Raw genomic sequence first — 23,519 nt, 5'->3', positions numbered from 1 at the left:
AACCCCTTTTTCCTTTGTCATTTCTTCTTTAAACCATACTTTAAGGCAGCCTGTTTTAATTGATTGTAAAATGGACATTATATGACTCCGATTAAATTTGACATATGCACGAAAGACGGTGGACAGATGCACAGAAATGAAAACCAAAATCGGCATTGCAAGATGTGTGTTTCTAAAATTAAACATCGTGTGTGCAGCCGGACTTCCGTTTCGAAATTCGTAGACGTGTCGTGGAGTATTGTGAAATACCGACACTGCTTTACGGTGTCGAAGGGCGGATACTAAAGTCTCCATCAATGAACCGACTGTAGGTCTTTGGAATATAGATGTATCGCAGGGTGTTCAAGATCCCGTAGGTAGATAATGTCACCACCGCCATGCTGGGAATTCATGTGAAGTCTTAGGACTCGCCAAACGCAAGAAAACAGCCTATTTCGGTCACATCTTCCAAAATTACAAATATAGTCCGATACAACAGATCACAGAAGACAAGATAGATGAGAACCATGTATGCGGGCGGAGATTATCCTGGACGTGGAATCTCCTACAGTGGTTCGATATCCATGATATGGCAACTCTATACCGAAAATACAAAAATAAGAAAACATACTCCATGATGGTCTCCATCCTTCCGTGAGGAGACAGTGCCAGAAGCAGAAGAAGAGGAGGAAGAAGAAGAATATGAGAACACTTAGATCACTACAAAAGACGCCGTTTTCACTTACCCCACAGGAAGGTGAGCGGATTAGCGATAGTGAGCAGCAGGTAGATGCCATACAGCGCTCCTAAATGCAGGTACAAGAAACTGATCACATTCCTCCACACGATTTCCTGTTTGTACGGCTGGTGTTTTAGCTGGGGCGTCTCAGCCGGTATTTTCGTCGAGTAGACATCTGTTGTACTCGTATGGTTTGGTGGCATCCTTAGTACCAATCTATAACAAATAAAAGCGTATATGAGTTTGGATCAAGGTGTCTTACAGCTTCCACCAGGTTTTGCGGCACTCACTCCAACGTACAAGTGCCGGTCCAAATGTTCAGGTGAATGACTGTATATACATTTCTTTCTATTATACGGTATATCTCTTCAGATTTGGATGCAACCCTCATGCTGAGCAAGACATGGAAACAAATAGCACTGCAGATCATCACAAACTGCTTTCAAAAGACTAGTTTCAAGCCCGACACCGTACTAAATTATAGGAAACTGAAGCGGAAATCGATTATGCAATTTTTAGTTCAAGAAGACTGACGTAATCTACAACGACTACGAAACAATTGACGAGTGTTATGGTGTTCATTCGGGAGACGGCCGGCAGCTCTGAATAGGGTTCTTCGTGGTGTTCTGTTTTCACACTAGACAAATTCTGGGGCTGTGCATTAATTAAATCACGAATGATTCCTTTCCAGTTCTAGCTCTTTCTTATTTCATTCTCGCCTAAAAGCTGTAAAAGTTAGGTGACGTTAAACTACTAGTGAAAATGATGAGGAAGAAAACAATCGAGAATTTTCTAACGAAGAACCATTGGCTTCAGAATGGAGAAACCCTGAGATGATGTCTTGAATCGCCCTCTGTGTCGTAATTGTTGTTATATTAAACAAACACTCTACATCCAAAAATTAAGCCTAAGGAACTTTCCGGTAGAGTTTCAGGTGACTGCTCATTTTTTTTCGTCACACCGACAGAGATAGGTTATGTGGCGACGATAGGACAGAAAAGGGCTAGGAGGAGGAAGGAAGCTGCCATGGCCTTAATTAAGGCACAGCCCCAGCATTTGTTTCGTTTGAAAATGGGAAACCACGGAAACCCATCTTCAGGACTGCCGACAGTGGGATTCGAACACACTATCTCCGGAATAGTGGATACTGACCGCACTTAAGCGACTGCAACTATCGAGCTCGGTTCACACGACTGCTTGATGACAGCAAGTATGCAGGCTGCTTGAATGGCACCACTTCAAAAATACCTGCAACCCGGTAGTTGCAGCCATACGATTATTATTATTATTATCATTATTATTATTATTATTATTATTATTATTATTATTATTATTATTATAGTTATTATTATTATTATTATTATTATTATTATTATTATTATTATTATTATTATTATTATTACGAGGAGTCTGCGGGGGCCCTTAAAGCCCCAGGTCCGCCTGCTTGGCCCTAATGTTACGCAGCTGGACAGAATCATATTATTTTGTCTTGATACAGTGATAGAAATTCACATTACTGAATTTTCGTGTAGTATAGAAGCCATTTGACGAAAACAGAGCTGCTTGTAGTGGTGACCGTTGTCTTTATTTTATGAGTAAAACAACAGGGCAATCGGCATGAAATTATAACAATTCCTTTCCAGTCCTAGCCTTTCCTATCACATTCCCACCGAAAACCTGTAGGAGTTAGGCGACTTTAAATTGCTAGCAAAAATAATGGGGAGAAAAGTATTTGAAAATCTTCTAATGAATAATCACTTTGTTCCAAAGCTGTTACAATGGCAGAAAACCTGGGGTGCTGGCTTGAATGGCTCTCCGTGTCGTAAATGCTAGCATATTTCCGATTCCTCACAGAACAGAGGTATCAGATAAAGAAAATGAAGACCACCCTCAGTCTCACAAACTGAATTAACTTAATAACGTCGTGGACAGATGAGAATGAGAGCTAGTCAAAGAAATCTTGACAGAAACGATTCCAGAAGGAACTATGCACAAGTACGTAGAAGCTGGGGCTTAATTCTGGTAGCACTCTTCTGATGGACTGAGAACCCCTTATGTGAGACGCGATGTGAAAGGATAACATCCGAGTTGACGGATATGTCAACGTCACGCGGAAATACTCTACACATTCGTATGTACCAGGCCACCTCGGGGTATGTGGACAGCGACAGAACAATACAGGAGGGGATAATTGCCAGATCAGGAATAGACTTACCTTACCTCATTCCAGACAACAAACTTTCGCCCAAGTGTAAACGAGAGCTGCTTCACGTCCGCCTTTCCTGTCAGAGAGGAATACTGCAACTCTGGTATGATGACCTTACCCTTCGGGCCCGCCAGGTGTATCATAACTGTATTTCGTGTCATAAAAGCAGGGGAGTGTACAGCTAACGAGTTGATGAAAGACGCTCCCTTACACAATAAGTGAATCTTGAGTTTATATATATTTAGGTTTCATAACCATAGCCCACTATTTATTCCTCAATAGTTTACTAAGAGAATGTTATTTAATCTCGACGTGAATCAAGTCGTTGAATACCGGTACTTCGCGGCTTTCACTTTATGTGACATCCCTGAATCAATATTCCCTAATTATCTTTCTACTAGGGGAAGGTTTTCATTCCCCTTCCCGAAGGGAAGGGGCGGGCCACCTAGAGGGTGACGCCCTCTCTCTGGCCAGGATCTTTTTACTATGAGGATGACAGTGTAGCTGTACAACGTGCATCCTTGCCTCCCACGCCAGAGGTCAGAGTTCGATTATAAACCAAACCTCAAGGAGGACTTATGAAACTTTATCAGGTCACTCGTGTCGAATATACTGAGAGATATGGAGCTGGAGAACCTGAACACAGCTTGATTGTAACATCAACAAGCAAAGTTGAATTGTCATTCTTTTTCTTCTTCTCCCGCTGCTGGTACGGTCACGAGTGCGAACTGTATCACGTATGATTTTTGGTCCTGTGTTACGGCTGGATGCCCTTCCTAACGTCAATCATATGTGGAGGGATGTTTTCACTATGGCGTGTTTTTGTGGTGGTCGGTAATGAGCCATAGCAGTAATTAATTCTCCACCTACAACCCAATGAATTATGTATATATAACTAACCGTTCATCACACACTGATCGATCTCGTTTTAATGAACAACCGGGTAAAGTAATAATCTATGGGCGAATCCTAGTACCATCCATTTCTACCCATGACCTCATACATTTATCCTATTTTCTTAAAGTACCCAAATATAAACCTAAGTACATTGTCAGAAATACGAAGGACATAAACTTGAATTAATTTAATTCTGACACTTACCAACTACCGTGCAATTATATACGAAGTTAAAATGACACTGACGCTAAGTAAAAAATGAAATGTATGGGTTTTAGTGCCGGGAGTGTCCGAGGACAAGTTCGACTCGCCAGATGCAGGTCTTTCGATTTGACTCCCGTAGGCGACCTGCGCGTCGTGATGAGTATGAAATGATGATGAAGACAACACATACACCCAGCCCCCGTGCCAGCGAAATTAACCAATGACGGTTAAAATTCCCGACCCTGCCGGGAATCGAACCCGGGGCCCCTATGACCAAAGGCCAGCACGCTAACCATTTAGCCATGGAGCTGGACACTGACGCTAAGTTAACTTGTTTAATACATCTCACATACATGCATACATCTTCATTATAGACTGTTATGTCTTTCAGCGTTCAGTCTGCAAGCCTCTGTGAATGTACTAACCGCCATCACAATCCTCTATTTTTAACTAGTTCTATACCTCTTAAGTCGTTAGAAACTGAGTCTAACCATAGTCGTCTTGATGTCCCTCTATTTCTCTTACCCTCCATAACAGAATCCATTATTCTCCTAAGTAAATTAACCTCTTCCATTCGCCTCGCATGACCCCACCACCGAAGCGGGTTTATGCGTACAGATTCATCCATCGAGTTGATTCCTAATTTATCATTTTCTCCTCATTCCGAGTGCCCTCCTGCCACTGTTCTCACATGTTTGTACCTTTTTTTTTTCTTTGCAGCTTGCTTTACGTCGCACCGACACAGACAGGTCTTACGGCGACGTTGGGACAGGAAGGAGCTAGGAGTGGGAAGGAAGCGGCCATGGCCTTAATTAGGTACAGCCCTAGTTGCCTGGTGTGAAAATGGGAAACCACGGAAAACCATCTTCAGGGCTGCCGACAGTGGGGTTCGAACCCACTATCTCCCGAATACTGGATACTGGCCGCAATTAAGCGACTGCAGCTATCGAGCTCGGTCATGTTTGTACCAGCAATCACTCCCGCTACTTTCATGTCTGTTACTTCTAATGTATGAATATCCTGAATCCACCCAGGTTTCACTCACGTATAGCAAAGTTGGTCTGAAAACAGACGGATGTAAATATAGTTTCGTCCGGGAGCTGACTTTCTACTTACAGAATACTGTTGATCGCAACTGCGAACTCACTGCAATAGCTTTGCTGCACCTTGATTCAATCTCACCTGGGAGAACACACATCCTAACTTGGAAAGACTAACATTCATATCGTACTCATCGCACCTATTTTCATGTTTCACAATATTAGACTGCAGGCTTTCGGCACAATCTGCCATGAAGACCAAGTCGTAGGCACAAGCCAAACTGTTTACTACATTTCCACCTAACTGAATCCCTCCCTGCTACTTGATGCATTTCAGCAGATCATCCATGTTTTGTTGTTGTTCTTGTTGGTTGAGTCATCAGTCCATAGACTGGTTTGATGCAGCTCTCCATGCCACCCCATCCTGTGCTAATATTTTCATTTCTACGTAACTACTGCATCCTACATCTGCTCTAATCTGCTTGTCATATTCACACCTTGGCCTACCCTTACCATTCTTACCGCCTACACTTCCTTCAAAAACCAACTGAACAAGTCCTGAGTGTCTTGAGGAGTGTCTTCATCCATGTAAACTATGAATAATAATAATTTCTGAACAATGTCTTCTTCCGATTTTATCCTGGATAGTAAATGTATTACACTGGAGATTTCTGAAGATTCGTTGTTTGAAGTGACAGTAATCTCAATTACCAACTTGAAGTAAGGAATCAAAACATTCATCTGATTTTGTCAGCGTGTTTAAAGAACAGAAATTCCGTACATTAAATTCTGACCAAAGTGGAGAAAACTTAATACAATGTTTTATTATTATTATTATTATTATTATTATTATTATTATTATTATTATTATTATTATTATTATTATTATTATTATTATTATTATTATTATTCGGTTTACCCTCCAGGGTTGGTTTTCCCCTCGGCAATTTATATATATAAATAAAGTTATAGGGGTTCCAGTGTCTGTAATTTCGTTTATTTTGTTAATTTTTCAGATATTTATCCGTTTTAGGACAACGCAAGACCGTATCGGTGGTTTTTAGCTTTCGTGTCTGTCTGTACGGCTGTTCCACCATCACGGTGATATGGCTGGATAGATCTCGACTAAATTTCATGTTTCGACTTTACTCATCCAGGGGCAGGTTTAGATATGAATATAATTTAAACATCGCTGAACAAACTGGGGGTTTATACAGAAACTAGAACAGGATTTTTCTTTTCTTTATTTTTTCCGTTTTCTCTTATACTATTGATTTTCTGTAAAATCCGAAGACAGAATATGAAACTTCTCTTCATTTTAAACAACTGTTGTCATGTACATAATTACGCGTATTCTTCAAATGACGGAGAAAGTTACTATTTTCTACGGGTTTCATGCTCTGCATGGGTGACCGACAACGAACCTACCTGTTACGTCTCTGGCTGCTTGCCAGCAGGGAAGTATCATAATGCCATTTTCGTCATTATTCCTGTAAACTCGTGGTTGTTCGTTGGGTAGAAGGCGTGAGAGACGTCAAGCTGCCATTCTGCGGGATGTTTGCAAAATACCATTGGGGGTTACAATCGTCTTCAAATAGCAGTAAGGGAGGCTGTTCATACTTCAAAAGTACTGCGGACTGTAGGCCATTATTTCGCACCTTAAGGTGTTTAATGGCATTTGTTATAAATCTTACTGTATTCTCTTCTACACCCGTTCTCTCCTTTTATTTCTTGCCTTGAATGGTAGTAAGCAAGTAAGGGTGCCGTTATAGTAGAAACTCCCGAACTCGATTGTGAATTGCGGTAGGAAACGTGGCCTGTAATATTCATTGAAACTTCCCAATGCGCACCTCACATCGCAAACAACGTATGAGGTCCTCCCAGTGGTGTTTCTCGGATAACGCTAAGGGAAATGCAATTCAATACAATCTTACTGAGTGTGCAGCAATTTATGTAGTAATTCGTATACAATGTGCAATACCGTAGCGAAACACGGTACATTTGCTTGCCATACATAAAATAAATTATATTAAAAAAAAAGAGAATTGCGATAATGCACCTGACGCAAAAAAAATCTTCAATCTATATAGGCTATATAAAATAAGAGTTTTGTCTGTACATTGCCCAGAATTTAAAAATAATTGTATTTATGTATCGGTCGTGTCCATAATAATAAGGAAATGCAATTTTTTTTAAAAATTCTGTAATTTCTGTCTGTATGTACCGGTATGTATATATGTACGCGCGTCACGAGAAAACGGCCGAATAGAATTTAATAAAAATCGGTATGTAAAGTCGGAGAATAAGTCGCTACAATATAGGCCATAAATATTTTTATTCACGCTGAGTGAAATGGTAGTTTGGGGGAAGGCCCAAAATGTAATTCTCAAATATTTATGTTATTAGTAGTCTCATCGATAAATACAATACTACATAACTAAAGTTATAAAAAAATAAATTTCTGATCATTTATGTCTTATAAATTTTTAGCGTACCGGCTATGATAACATATATATTCATGAATTTGGATTTTTGTTGCTAAGTCCATATCAGCGCCGCGCCGAGTCACGAGAAGGTAGGTAAACAGATTGTAATGAAAATCGGTATGTAAAGTCGGGGAATAAGGAACTACAGTCTACGCTGTAATTAATTCTATAAGATGCCCTAATATCACAGAGTGGAAAGAAAACTAAATATGAAGGCCTACAATATAGAAAGCTTATAAAATTGATCAACAATAACACTACATTGATCATTGTTTGTTGTCATGTGGTCTGTGTCTTCTGCTGCCACTCATCTCCGATAGATGGGATTACTGCTGCACACCGAGTATAACAGCCTGCCTGAATATTGCCGGGAAGTAGCTGGGGAGTAAGATGGATCTCTTCTTTGGCATGCCACTCCTCTGGTTCAAAAATTTTCTGATACTACTGGTACGTAACACACTGGTTCATCTGTTCAGTCTCTACTTTGAGGCACTGATTAGAATGAGCAGTGTGCACATTTAACGGAATAATGGCAGAGGATTGTTCGCGGCTGTCTGCGGCTTGGTCATTCTAACAGTGGAACTTTGGACTGTTATATCGGCAGTGTAGTACTGTTCATTTCAAGTGAGAAAATGTGTGGTTTTTCATTTGATCGAGTATTTTGTATGATAACATTGCTTTTTTCGCTGCAATGTCCTATGTTGACTTCGAAAAACCACAAAGACAGCCTTTCTGAGAATTCCGTAGCGAAGCACGAGTACATCAGCTAGTTAGGCATAAATATGTCTTAAGGCTGCGGGTCATTGAAAATTTGCGTGACGGAAGTTAGCGTCACAAAATGTGTGACAGAATTGAATGAATGAATGAATGAATGAATGAATGAATGAATGAATGAATGAATGAATGAATGAATGAATGAACGCTCTTCTCTCTCAGTTACGGATGACCACCAGCTGAGGAGAGAATATTATTTTATTGTAATCCAAATTATTACGTGGAGTTCGTTTTGAACGTACTACAAAAATACCAAAAGATATTCCAATTAGTGAAATGTTTGAAATATATGTTACATAACCAATAAATATTATACAACCTTAGCCTTCTTATGTGTGTCCTAGACTTTTTTAAATGCTATTTGCTTTACGTCGCACCGACACAGTTAAGTCTTATGGCGATGATGGGATAGGAAAGGCCTAGGAAGTGGAAGGAAGCGGCCGTGGCCTTAATTAAGGTACAGCTCCGGCTTTTGCCTGGTGTGAAAATGGGAACCCACGGAAAACCATCTTCAGGGCTGCCGACAGTGGGGCTCGAACCCACTATCTCCCGATTACTGGATACTGGCCGCACTTAAGCGACTGCAGCTATCGAGCTCGGTTTCCTAGACCTTAAGTATGTTACAGAGGTCCAGTATATCTCCTCTTGTATATTCATATTACATCTGAATGGATGACGGCAATGAACAGAATCCTCCTTCCCCGGTCACAGATGACCACCAATTGTGGAAGAGAGCTCCCGCCCATCACAATCACATGTAACTAGTATTGTTAGTTTTAGAAAATACCAAACATCTTGTCTGTCAGTTCATCAGCCCAGAGGCTGGCTGGATCCTCAAACTGCACCACCAAAGGTTATGCGGTTATACGGAAACCGCAAAAACCGAGGGCAGCGCGAAAATGAGACGTACTAGGCAAGATGAGGAGTGAGTTTGCCATTATTTTCTCACTGGCCCTATGAGCAACACCTTTCATAACAAACGGGGGCACTGGTCGTGCTCCAAATGTCGTTAGTTAGCACTACACATACCCCAGCAGCTTCCATATTGGCACAGTCATGGATGAGACTGGGACTTTGGTGGAAGCTACATTTTGCTCTGACCTGTGCCAATAGACAGATGAAAAAGTACTGTATCCATCAAGAAATGGCAGTAGGTGGTACCAAACATCTATGTATATATAAAATAACATGTCCTGACTGATTAACTGACTGACTGACTGACTGACTGACTGACTGACTGACTGACTGACTGACTGACTGACTGACTGACTGACTGACTGACTGACTGACTGACTGACTGACTGACTGACTGACTGACTGACTCATTATCGCCGAGCCTAAACTACTGGACATAGAGAAATACATTTTGGGGATACATTTATATTAGATTGTCGGTGTTCAGTAAGGGAGCATTTTTGGATATTCTGACGCTGAGGGGGTGAAAAGGGGGTGAATTGTTTCAATGAGTATATTTACATCTCAAAAACTTATACATTTACAGACGTAAAAATTGGTATTTAGAATCTCCCTTAAAAGTAAAGAAACACGTATTTTTTGTTTTTGAAAAATCCAATTACTAGGGGGGGGGGGGGGTAGGTGAGCAGGAGCCGAATGTTTAAAAAGACTATATCAACAGTATATCTCAGAAACGTAAATTGTTACAGACGTGAAAATTGGTATTTGGAATCTCCTGTAAAAGTAAAGAAAGATAATTTATTGTCGGAAAATCTACTTAAGGCGAACTGAAAAATGGGGTGAATTTTTAAAATGAGAATATCTACAGAACATCTCATAAACTTAACATGTTACAGACGTGAAAACTGGTATTTTTAATCCTTTAAAAATAAAGAAACATGTATTGTTTTGTTTTCGGAAAATTAACTTAAAGGTGGGGGTGGGATGTAGAAAGGGCTGAAAAGGGTGTTGAATTATTATTTTTTATTAGGATAGTGATGCCTCAAAAACTGAAGATATTACAGCGGTGAAAATTGGTTTTTGGAGTCTCCTTAAAAATAAAATAAATACGTATTTCTTTGTTTTCGAAAAATCCAATTAAGGTGGGAGTGAAAGTATTGAAAAATCAGTTGAATTATTTGTATGAGGATACTTACATGTAAAAAAAGCTAAAGATATTACAAGATCAACTAAGAGGGCGGGGGTTGAAGAAATGAGTTGAATTATGTTTATGAGGATGCATATATCTCAAAAACTGAAGATGTTAAAGTCATGATAATTGGTATTTGGAAGCTCTTTTTATGAATAAAGAAACTCGTATTTTTTGTTTTTGGAAAATTCACTTAAGGGGGAGGGGGAAAGTAGGCCTAAGTGAAAAAATTATTTAATTTTATGAGGATACTTATATCTCAAAAGTGAAGATGTTACAGACCTGAAAACTGGTATTTCGAATCTCCTTTAAAAATAAAGAAACCCATTTTTGTTTTTGTTTTCGGAAAAGGCACTTAACGGAGGTGAAGAGAAGTGAAAAAAGAGTTGAATTATTTTTATGAGAATACTTATATCTCAAAAACGGAAGGTGTTACAGAAGTGAAAACTGATATTTGGAATCTCCTTTAGAAATAAATAAACGTGTATTTTTTAGGAAAACTCTTAGGTGGGGGTGGGCTGGGGGAGAGGGAGGACTGATAAAAGGGTTGAATTCTTTTTATGGGGATACTTATATCTCAAAAGCTGAAGATGTTACAGATGGGTTTTTTCGACTTGAGAGAAGACTGTTTTTCATATGTACATTTTTGTGTGGCATGGTCATCTTAGCCCCAAAAGGCAATGCTGTAAACCTAGTTTACAAAGAGCTTCTGGGGTAAATAAAACTCAATTTTTCGGTGATTTTTTACAGTTTATGGATTTTCAGATAATGTCTTAGTACAGTACCGAAGAACGATTACTTTTATCAAATTACGAAACCCACGCGAGCGAAGCCGCGGGTAACTGCTATACTCGAAGTCCTAGGCGGTTCCTTTGATGTTATATATGTTATAAACGCCGCTTACATCACCCGCCAGGTTCAGGACGAGAACCGAGATTGAGAGGGGGAAAAGAGGGGAAGTGTTCACACGCGGAAGAATATTTTCCGCATTTCTTCACTTGATTACCGTATAACATCAAAGGGGCCACTTAGGACTTGGGTTGACGCCGACTATAGGCTTACTTATATATGAATGAACGAAGACATCGAACAGACCCCCGCTAGAAGTTACGGATGACCACCAACCGGGCAACCGGGGGAGAGAGTGTGACGGAATTATAACCCTAGCAACCGTGTAGGCTGAAATGTAAGGTATGGATGGATAGCCAGACAACGTTACCTAACAACCATGCAGGCTATGTCTTATGGCTGGTGGTCTTCTGAAAGTAACAGCCGTTGATGGATGGCCATGACCAAGAGACATCTTTATGATCATTTGATTTTTGTAAAGGGAACAGTGGTTTCTTAGAAATAATAACGTAAAGCCGTTCAGTAGAAACCGCAGGCAGACGATCGTAATAAATAACCTTGTGTTTCAAATATATTGATATCTAAAGGAGCAGCCGTCCAAATTGCAACATCGTTCGTATCCCACTATCGGCAGCCCTGAAGATGGTTTTCCGTGGTTTCCCATTTTCACACCAGGCAAATGCTGGGGCTGTACCTTAATTAAGGCCACGGCCGCTTCCTTCCAACTCCTAGGCCTTTCCTATCCCATCGTCGCCATAATACCTATCTGTGCCGGTGCGACGTTAAGCCCATAGCAAAAAAAAAATTGCAACATCAAAACTCAAAAATTCTGACACAAGGAGCATTATCCGTGCTGCGTGCTAAAATACAAATAAACGTCTCCATGCCAAAATTGCTTTATCAATATTCTCATCAATTTGTGTGGTGGTTTTTCATAAGATGTATTGCAGATGATAGCCAAAAAACTGTAGAAGTTCAACTCTTTGGAAGTACAGCTAGGCAACCATCCCCTATTCCTAACTGGGTGTAATGGACTGATTTACGATCATGGTGCCTCACAGATAAATGGTATACTCGATGGTTTTTCTCACCAAGGTGGCTGCATTTTGAATCCCAGCCAATGCATGTGGGATTTTAGAAATGAAGAATCACCTCCCTGGAGTTAGGAATTTATACCACATAACATCTAGATCACAATCCCAGAAAAGTGGGAGTGCAAGTAGGGGGGGGGGGGGGTGTTAGGAGGAGGAAAAGGTTGTTAATGAATACTAAGGATGTCTGTTGAAGAAACATGTAAAAATAAATGGTGAATATTGATGGATATCCTAACGCTGGTGAATCAAATTGGTCGGGGTGCGTGATAGAAACACTGGTTTCTCACCTTGGCGGCCGTGGCTCGCATACCGACCAATACATGTGGGATTTTTAAAATTAAAATTAATGTCTCTGTGGTTCAGATTCTACGTACAACTGGGTGTCTCGTGACTATGATGAATATAACTTATCAACAGGTACGTAAAATCACGCTTTTTTGATTTTTCATCCAGTCGAACAAGTGAAAAAAACCACAACTTTGAAATGTTTCACACAGAAAAGTAACAATGGGTCACGATGTCAGAGAATTACAGTTACATGGATGTCGAAATTTTCCCCGTGGGAATCAAAGCAAACATTAAAGATAAGTAAAGATCCATTAGTCTACATATCGGAGAAAGTGGTTAGAAAGAGGAGGATGTGCTGGCACTAATGGCATGTTTTAAACACCATCAGGCATTCCTTCCTTGATGATGTGAAGCAGAGCAGACTGGAATACATGTGCTCACATAAGCAGTCTCGACTCTTTGTTTACTCTATTATATTATTCAAACGAATATCTAAGGAAGTTCCATAAAATCCGATATACCATTATAAATGTAACTCTTACTTTGTTATACAGTATCTTAGAGAACCTGGTAGGGTTATTCGCAATAAGTGGAGAAATAAAAAATTGAAGAAAAAAATTAAAAATGTACAGTGTCTGGCAGGAGACAGTTCTTTGGATTTGAACCCGAATTGACATATTGCATTTCTTGTGGCAATACATATATCCACAAAATATGAAGAAGTAAGTGAAAGGCATAAATAACTTATAGAGAAAGCTCGTCTGTTGAAAATAACACACTGACTTCTAAAAGATACATAATATTTTCATTTCAGTGTTCAGAATGCATGCCTCTATGAATAAATGATGTGCCTCCGTAATCATTTATTATTAACTGGAATAATGACCCATTTGCTTTGATATCACTTACCCTGGAGTAATTACATACGGAGTATAATCATCGTCTCCCTCCTTTTTTGTTGTTCTTTTAGATCGAGTCAATTATCCTCCTCCATTCGCCTCGCATTACCTTACCGTAGCCGGCAGGGATATCTCATCCTTATAGGCATGAGGAGCTTAGCCCTGCATGAAAATTGCTTTGCATTCGTTACAACATTTTACGCATTTCAAATATTAAAATGCTGTAGAACAGTGGGAGCTGCTACCACTCTACCGGGCCGGAATTCAAATAAAACTCATTGTACCGTATACTTAGTACTCGGCACTAAAGAGCAAATATCGCCTCCCTATTCTCCTTTTTTAACGGCTCATGTTGCTGCCAACTTGACTAGTTACATAGGGAAATCACGAGACATAACCATCAACAAACTAACCTCAATGTGCATATCAATGATGGAGGTTCCCTTAACAAAGTAAATAATCAATGAAGATATTCATAATTAAGTTAATTTTCAAGCTCTGTGAGGAATGAAGTAAATAAACACTCTCTCTCGCGCCCTCACTCAATTTTATGTTATCTATTTCAGCCTTTATTTTGTATACGCATTACTATAACCGTATTCTTTGGTGTTTGCCTTGTGTAGATAATTCAGCTCCCTTCTTGAAATTTACTATTACTTGAACTGAAGTGAAACCACGCTGTAATTATACACACGAGCAAACTTATTACATGTACATATGCCGTAAGTCAATAAAATACACAAAGGCTAAGTATGCAAACCATACCAAAATCGTGACATGACTAGGTTAGGTTAGGTGAGGTTGATAATGAAATTTCCTTCCATTTCAATTGAATTCATCTTTATAGAGGACTTCTTATCCTTCCTAGTTGAACTCTATGCATACGGAATGGACTAAATAAGACCGTATTTAAAATGTTGCTTCGTTATTTAACACCCACTAAGTTATTAAATGCGTTATTCGAACATCAATCAATCAATCAATCAATCAATCAATCAATCAATCAATCAATCAATCAATCAATCAATCAATCAATCAGTCAATCAATCAATCGATCGATCGATCGATCAATACTGATCTGCATTTTGGGCAGCCTCCCAGGTGGCAGATTCCCTATCTGTTCTTTTGCTACCCTTTTCTTAAATGATTTCAATGACATTGGAAATTTATTGAACATCTCCCTTGGTAAGTTATTCCAATCTCTAACTCTCCTCCCTATAAACGAATATTTGCCCCAATTTGTCCTCTTGAATTCCAACTTTATCTTCATATTGTGATCTTTCCTACTTTTAAAGACACAACTCAAACTTATTCGTCTACTGATGTCCTCCCACGCGATCTTTCCGCTGACAGCTCGGAACATACCACTCAATCGAGCAGCTAGCCTTCTTTCTCCCAAGTCTTCCCAGCCCAAACTTTGCAGCATTTTTGTAACGCTACTCTTTTGGCGGAAATCACCCAGAACAAATCGAGCTGCATTTCTTTGGATTTTTTGCAGTTCTTGAATCAAGTAATCCTGGTGAGGGTCCCATACACTGGAAGCATACTCTAGTTGGGGTCTTACCAGAGACTTATATGCCCTCTCCTTTACATACTTACTACTATTCTACTATTCTTTTTTGGTAGATGGTCCGTCTCCACTTGACTGCCCCTTACCTATATTGAAGATGAAGAGAGAATTTTCCCCAAAACGTTTCTAATTAATTACACTAATGACTGACATGTTTTACAACATATGTTCGAAGATAATCACAGCAATAGCGGCCGTAAGACGGTATCTCAACGGTTTCGCACTACTATATCTGACATTAGAGAGCACTTACTCATATCCACGTCGAGGACTTTGAGACGCCATATACTCCTAAGAAGGGAAAAGGGGAACAAAATAAAGTATGTTGTGCTGTGTAATATAGTGGAATACCACTAAGAAATATTGGTACTATTGAGTATTCAGATTGCTTCGGCTTATTAGACTCTGAAGGTGTTTTAGAAGTCTAAGGAGAGTGCTTATAATAAATAATAATAATAATAATAATAATAATAATAATAATAATAATAATAATAATAATAATAATAATAATAATAATAATAATAATAATAATAATAATAATAATTTCTTGTGGCTATTTCTAGCCTGGTGCAGCCCCTGTAAGGTAGACACTCCGACGAGTGTGGGCGGCTTCTACCGTGTATACGAAAGTGCGTGTTATTGTGGTGGAGGATAGTGTTGTGTGATGTATGAGTTCCAGGGATGTTGGGGACAGCACAATTACCCAGTCCCCGAGCCAAGGGAATTAACCATTTAAGGTTAAAATCTTCTTCTGGGTGTGTTAAGATTATAAATACGTACGGTACCGATAAGCCATGCGTAAAAAGTACACCTCTATGAATATTTTGATGATACTGCGTTGTATATTCTGATATGTAAAACCATGTAACCTGGAATATGGTAATGTTATTTTTTTAAATTTAAATATAGGCTAACTTTAGAATCATTACATACATTATTCAAGACAATGACTGTACTATTTTATGCCACATGTGTTATAGGCCCTTATATAAATGTTATTATATGCCTAGTTACCAACACAGAATTTCCAACCTCTTAAATAAATTGTGACTTGTATACAACGTATAAATCTACATTTTGAAGTCTTACGTCAGGTAGACAGACTATGAATATAACAAATAGCCTACAGTATAATCAAAATAAATAACATCTTAAAACATTGAACTAGTCTATTCTTTATTGAAACAATAATAATTTCACTCCCTTTCATCTATCAGCTGATTGAGTACTTGGCTAAAACATGGCGGCTGGACTGGACTTGGCCACACTGTACATAGAGTCACTGTAGAGATAACTTCACGCCTGCTTTCTCTCCTCTCGCAACGGTAATTTCTTTTCCACGCTGCTGGGGTACGCCACACCGATCCAACCACAATATTACTAACATTTTGCATCAATGAAAAAAAAACAGGAGGGCAAAATTTCAATTCAAGAGAAGTACGGATAACTGTAGTTATACTGTATAATTATTAGCCTCTAATTTCCTTTTCAATTGCGGGATATATTTCAGTTTTAAAAGGAATGCAGGTCATTACATAACGATAATAGAATTCCTTGTTACTTACGTAAGCTTCTCATATACAACTTTGACATTGAAATACTTGGTGCAACACCCAGCTTCAGATGCCACCAGTCTCCACTGTTATCTACGTACAACACTGAACTTGTCCTCGGACACTCCCGGCACTAAAAGCCATACGCCATTTTATTACTTCCCACTGGCAACCACCACACACTACGCGATAGTAATTTATATCCTTTCACATAGCGTTGTAGTAATGAAAGGCAACCGGCCTTTAAACTGGTACAAATCCACATCGAGTGTCTGACCCCAATACACTGGAAATAGGACAGGAAGAAGCCTAGTAGCTCTTTATGCTACCCTCTTCTCTGTATCTTGAAGTGCAGATGTTTTACTTTTCTTGTATGTCTTCAGAAATGTTACTTCACCGTATTTCTTAGTTTGTACGTAACTTAGTTTGCCTCAGTCGGTGATTTGATTTCCTACACTGAGTTTCTGACCACTGATTGATGAATCAACTTGTATTTTTACTTCTTTGGTGGTAGTAGGAACACCACGCGAATTGGCCGTGCGGTTAGAGACGCGCAGCTGTGAGCTTGCATCCGGGAGATAATGGGTTCGAACCCCAGCGTCGGCATCCCTCAAGATGGTTTTCCCATTTTCACACTAGGCAAATGCTGGGGCTGTACCTTAATTAAGGCCATGGCCACTTCCTTTCTCCTCCTAGGCCTTTCCTGTCCCATCGTTGCCATTGTAAAAAAAATGGTAGTAGGAACATCTAATAGAGGCTTTAGCAATTTCTGATTGTTGACATTGAAATGGCGTATGGATTTTAGTGCCGGGAGTGTCCGAGGACATGTTCAGCTCGCCAAGTGCAGGTATTTTTACTTCTTTGATGGTAGTAAGAACACCGCGCGAGTTGGCCGTGAGGTTAGGGGCGCGCAACTGTAAGCTTCCCGTAGGCGACCTGCGCGTCGTGATGAGGATGAAATGATGATGAAGACGACACATACACCCATCCCCCGCGCCAGAGGAATTAACCAATGATGGTTAAAATTCCCGACCTGCCGGGAATCGAACCCGGGACCCCTGTGACCAGAGGCCAGCACGTCGGACTCCTGACTGTTAATTATTATCCTCTGTGTAGCAGTGGCCGGTACAAATGGGGCTGGCAGGGCTGTGCGCAGATGTGTACGATGCTATGTTACCGTATTTAGAACATTCATAGGCCTTCTCTTATATGCAGCCATTGCGAAACCTCAGTCTTATATGTAGCTCCAGCACTATTCTCTGTTACTCAGGTTTGCAGCCCTCCTAGTTTGATGGTGGACAGCCGTACTGCCTCTACATTATTTGCCGTTTAGACTGTGATGATCTGGATGAATGGAATTTGGGAAGGAGGTGGAAGGAATCGGTTTGTGGCCTATGAATAGGAACTGTCCCAGTATTTTCCTGGACGTGAAAGTGGGAAACCACAGAAAACCATTCTCAGGGCAGCCGACTGTGGGGTTCGAACCCACTCATCTCCGAAATGCAGAGCTTAGCGCCATACCCGTAGCGCGTTAACACGCTCGGCCACTCCGCTCGGAGATGTAGTGAATCTAGTAAATCGAAATGGATATTTTCAATGGCGCTTTTCTATTTATGAGTCAGATAGTCAATAAACATCGAAGGCATTCTGAAAGAGAATTTTAATTGTTGCGCTTTTATTGAAGTCATATTGCTGGAAAAGTAAATTTCAGACCTTAGAAAAGTACCAGGCGGGCAGAGACATCCTTGCTACCAACCCTGTCTAGAGATAGCAAACCACCCTTTTCTCTCTCAGAACTGGTTCTGTAGGAAACAATTACGAGAAGTAATACAGTACCTCCTACCTGCTTGTCAATGTGTCATATAAGCCTACAACTTAGGACGCAGCAATTCACTATAATAACAGATTTTCATTAATAAAAAACGTAGTAGTTCAGTTTCACTTCCTACTTCTCTGTCTCAGTTAAGAGAATCTAACGGTGAGATTGCGAACTCGATGCGTCAAGGTTTTATGCCCAAAACGTGATCGAATCGAATCGAATCACTACTGATCTGCATTTAGGGCAGTCGCCAGGTGCCAGATTCCTTATCTGTTTTTTTCCTAGCATTTCCTTAAATGATTGCAAAGAAATTGGAAATTAATTGAACAACGCACTTCCAGGTCTTGTGTAGCGCGAACGCAACAAGGTGCACAGGCAACATTTTAAAAATGGATCAAATCTTAAATCAATCAATCGATCAATCAATCAATACTGATCTGCATTTAGGACAGTCGCCCAGGTGACAGATTCGCTATCTGTTGTTTTCCTAGCCTTTTCTTAAATGATTTAAATTGGATATTTATCTCCCTTGGCAAGTTGTTCCAATCCCCAACTCCCCTTCCTATAAACGAATATTTGCCCCAATTTGTCCTCTTGAATTCCAACTTTATCTTCATATTGTGATCTTTCCTACTTTTAAAGACACCACTTAAACGTATTCGTCTACTAATGTCATTCCACACTATCTCTCCGCTGACAGCTCGGAACATACCACTTAAACGAGCAGCTCGTTTTCTTTCTCCCAAGTCTTCCAAGCACAAACATTGCAACATTTTTGTAACGCTACTCTTTTGTCGGAAATCGCCCATAACAAATCGAGCTGCTTTTCTTTGGATTTTTTCCAGTTCTTGAATCAAGTAATCCTGGTGAGAGTCCCATACACTGGAACCATACTTTAGTTGGGGTCTTATCAGAGACGTATATGCCTTCTCCTTTACATCTTTACTACAACCCATAAATACCCTCATAACCATGCGCAGAGATATGTACCCTTTATTTACAATCCCATTTATGTGATTACCCCAATGAAGATATTGCCTTGTATTAACACCTAGATACAGTGATCCCCGTAAGGAACTTTCACCTCATCAACGCAGTAATTAAAAATGAGAGGACTTTTCCTATTTCTGAAACTCACAACCTGACTTTTAACCCCGTTTATCATCAAACCATTGCCTGCTGTCCATCTCTCAACATTATCGAGGTCATTTTGCAGTTGCTCACAATCTTGTAACTTATTTATTACTCTATACAGAATGACATCATCTGCGAAAACCCTTATCTCTGAGATCTATTTTCTAGAAATATAGCAACCCATTCAGTCACTCTTTTGTCTAGTCCAACTGCACTCATTTTTGCCAGTAGTCTCCCATGATCCACCTTATCAAATGCTTTAGACAGGTCAATCGTGATACAGTCCATTTGACTTCCTGAATCCAAGATATCGGCTATATCTTGCTGGAATCCTGCAAGTTGAGCTTCAGTGGAATAAACTTTCCTAAACCCGAACTGCCTTCTATCGAACCAGTTATTAATTTCGCAAACATGTCTAATATAATCAGAAAAAATGCCTTCCCAAAGCTTACATGCATTGCATGTCAAACTTACTTGCCTGTAATTTACAGCTTTATGTCTATCACCCTTTCCTTTATACACAGGGGCTACTATAGCAACTCTCCATTTCATTCGGTATAACTCCTTCATGCAAACAATAATCAGATAAGTACTTCAGATATAGTACTATATCCCAACCCAATGTCTTTACTATATCCCCAGAAATCTTATCAATTCCAGCCTCTTTTCTAGTTTTCAACTTCTGTATCTTATTGTAAATGTAATTGTTATAATATGTAATTTTTAATACTTCTTTAGCATTAGTCACCTCCTCTATCTGGACATTATCCTTGTAACCAACAATCTTTACATACTGCTGACTGAATACTTCTGCCTTTTCAAGATCCTCACGTACACACGCCCCTTGTTTCCGATGAGGATGAGTTATATCTGCTGTACTTGTAAAACTACATATTAGTGTGGTGAAGGGTAGCGTTATGTGTGGTGTATGAGTTGCAGGCATGTTGGGGACAGTATAAACATCCAGTCCCCGAGGCAAGAGAAAACCGTTCACAATGATTATACATCGACGAGGCCAGGAATCGAACCTAGGGCTCCAAGGACCGAAGAATAAGACGCTAACCATTCAGCCCTGGAGCTGGACACTTTCTGAAATTACTGTACATACGAAAACATATAAAGGTCCAATAATACTACCTTGCGAGACCTTCCTCAGGATCGGTACAGTATCAGTTAACGCTTCACCTACTATAATTATCTGAGTTTTATACCCAGCACTTCGTCTAAAAGAAAACGTATTTTTATTGACCTTTGATGTCTGCATAACTTGTATTATTTCTTCGGTCTAATAATATCGAGATTATACTGTACAGTAGATCTTGTCATAGAAAAGGCCGAATGTAAGCTCCTCTGGGAGAAATTGACAGTAATTTGTAAGTTTGTATATCTCATGACGCGGTCGCACTTGCATGACGACACCGTGTGCTGAGTGGCGGAATGTGGTCAGGTAAGCTAACTAAAATGTGTCACAGCAGGCCGCTTATTGTCAACAGGATGTTTTCAAAACAAGGAAAATAGCAGGAATACCAGATTAACCCTTCACAGTACGGCATTTGCACATAAAATTTTCCCGCCTTTTCAGTATGCGGTATCCTAACCGAGATGGCAAAGGTGTAGATTCCGGGAGTCCGACTTCTTTCTACTTTAATGAGTTTGAATTCCACGTCTCTTTAACCACAGCCAGTGGCACGCCGACCAGGGGTGGGGGTTCTTCGGGTCCGAGCAACCAGCCCAGTCAGAAACATACATTTTTGTAATTTTTAATGAGTAAGCAAGGAAGAGAGGATAATAAGGATTTGAATTTTGTAATGTTTTTTATGATAGGTTAAATGTATTAAATAACACAATATGAAATATATAATTGAAAAGACGGTGATTTTCTTACTGATAATCCACAGCCTGTTTCCAGTCATTTGACCAGGTCAGGAACAGAATGAATGATCCCCCATCTAGCGGTGAGGATAGGAAATATGCCGGCTGCCGAAACCTGTCGCACTCCTTTGGGGCAATGATTAATGAAATAATATTGGAGAGTGTTGCTGGAATGAAATATGACAGGGAAAACCGGAGTACCCGGAGAAAAACCTGTCCTGTCTCCGCTTTGTCCAGCACAAATCTCACATGGAGTAACTGGGAAATGAACCACGGTATCCAGCGGCGAGAGACCGACGCGCTGCTGCCTGAGCCACGAAGGCTTCGGAATTTTCTTACTACCTTTTTATTATTTATCTCAGTATTGCTTTAATGCACTACATGCTGACTTTTAATATTTAAAGATATAGAAAAACTGCTGTTGAGTATAGTTTGTTTTTAGAACTTGATTGTTTATTATACCCCACTCACTCTAAGAAAAATCCTGGGTGCACTCCTAGCTACAGGTAATAACTGCTGTAGAATAATTTGCTTACAGAAACCTAAAGATGTTCCGATAATTTTTTTGTTCGTCAATTTGAGTCATGCGCCCGGAGGTAGCAAAGTAACCTCATTTTCTCCGCACTCCATCGTTCGTAACAAAACACGAAGAACATCCCTGATTTTTTTGTCGGTATAGTTATGTTACAACCTATATAAAGTATATTATGCTGTAAAAAGTAGCCCTTGTCATTGCTGGTTGAATCATAAGATCGAATGGTACTACAGCAGGGGCGTCCCAGCCGAGGCGGTAAATGCGTACTCAGTTCACCCGGAGTGGGTTTCGATTCCTCGTCAGGGAGTCGGAAAAAAGTGTGGAATGTCACACGGCCCTGATGTAATTCAGCTTACACCAAAAATGAGTGCCAGGTTTATTCCTGGGAGCAAAGGTGGCCGAACATTGACCTAACCACTCTACCGTACTTACAAGGGACCCCCTTGACCTCGAACGCTCTGATCCGCACGAAAACGAGCTTATAGAATGGGAGCTGGAACACTTACACGGAGCCTTTCACTCTACCTAACAGTACTTGGTGGGTTAGAGGTAGGATGGTGACATTTGCACAGAGTGAGACTTGCACGGAGCCCCTATTTTCATATACTCCACGTACATCACGCACATCTCATCGATATTTATTCCTGATTTATTCCTTCTTTTCCTATCGATATTCGAAACTATTCTGTCAAAATGGGAACAAAGGCTTGTCCTTGGTGATCTTGTTGAACTCCATAGCTGCAGAACAATTATTTATCACCGGTTCAACACGGAACACTACCGGTAGCTGTCACACAGTTTCAACTGTAGCAATGAACTCTTACTTATCACACTAAAAATTCAACAGTTCTAATACCTCTTCGCAGATTACAACATTTAGCAGACGATCAAGACCGGCTTTCTTTGAATCAAAGAGATCTCCTGCTGCAAAGTGTCACATATATAGATTCACTAATGACCCAAAACTGTCAGAAGAGTGTGGCAGACGTATATGATATTCCATTTGAACACTGCATATGCCCTATGGAAGTGGACAGATCACTAACATATCTACAAAAGGATCACAGATTGGCGCAGTTATGTCAAGAGGATTTGACTCTCCGGTATCCTTCGTCTGTTAAAATTTATACTGATGGCTCAAAAATACCAATAAGTGGCGTAGGATGTGCATTCTATTGTCCTGATCAACATGAAGCTCAAGGTTTTCGTTTGCCAGAACATATTTCTATCTATGCAGCAGAAGCTATTGCCATTATAGAAGCGCTCAAATATGCCAGACGATTCTACCGTAAGAGTATCACTATCCTTACAGATTCATTGAGCGTCCTTTCCACACTATCTACACCGCTTATCCTCCAGAAACCCAATATCTACCATATCAGTATTATTCAAAAAACATATGAACTCCAAAGACGCGGTTCAAGGGTAAACTTCGTATGGGTACCAGCCCACATCGGGATACCACATAATGAATATG

The 23,519-nt window shown here is 40.0% G+C and overlaps 1 protein-coding gene across 1 annotated transcript in view; it reads right to left on the bottom strand.

Moving 5' to 3' along the window:
- Positions 1-23,519, bottom strand: part of LOC136858471 (acyl-CoA Delta-9 desaturase) — a 175,011-nt gene that overhangs the window by 74,040 nt on the left and 77,452 nt on the right. Inside the window, exon 2 of the mRNA XM_067138028.2 lies at positions 726-934. Coding sequence (XP_066994129.2) covers positions 726-934 — 209 coding nt within the window. The remainder of the gene's footprint in view (positions 1-725; positions 935-23,519) is intronic.

The sequence above is a fragment of the Anabrus simplex genome, chromosome 1, assembly GCF_040414725.1.
Source record: "Anabrus simplex isolate iqAnaSimp1 chromosome 1, ASM4041472v1, whole genome shotgun sequence".
NCBI lineage: Eukaryota > Metazoa > Arthropoda > Insecta > Orthoptera > Tettigoniidae > Anabrus > Anabrus simplex.
Note: the sequence above shows the minus strand (reverse complement) of the source record. Positions and strands in the feature narration are given on the sequence as shown.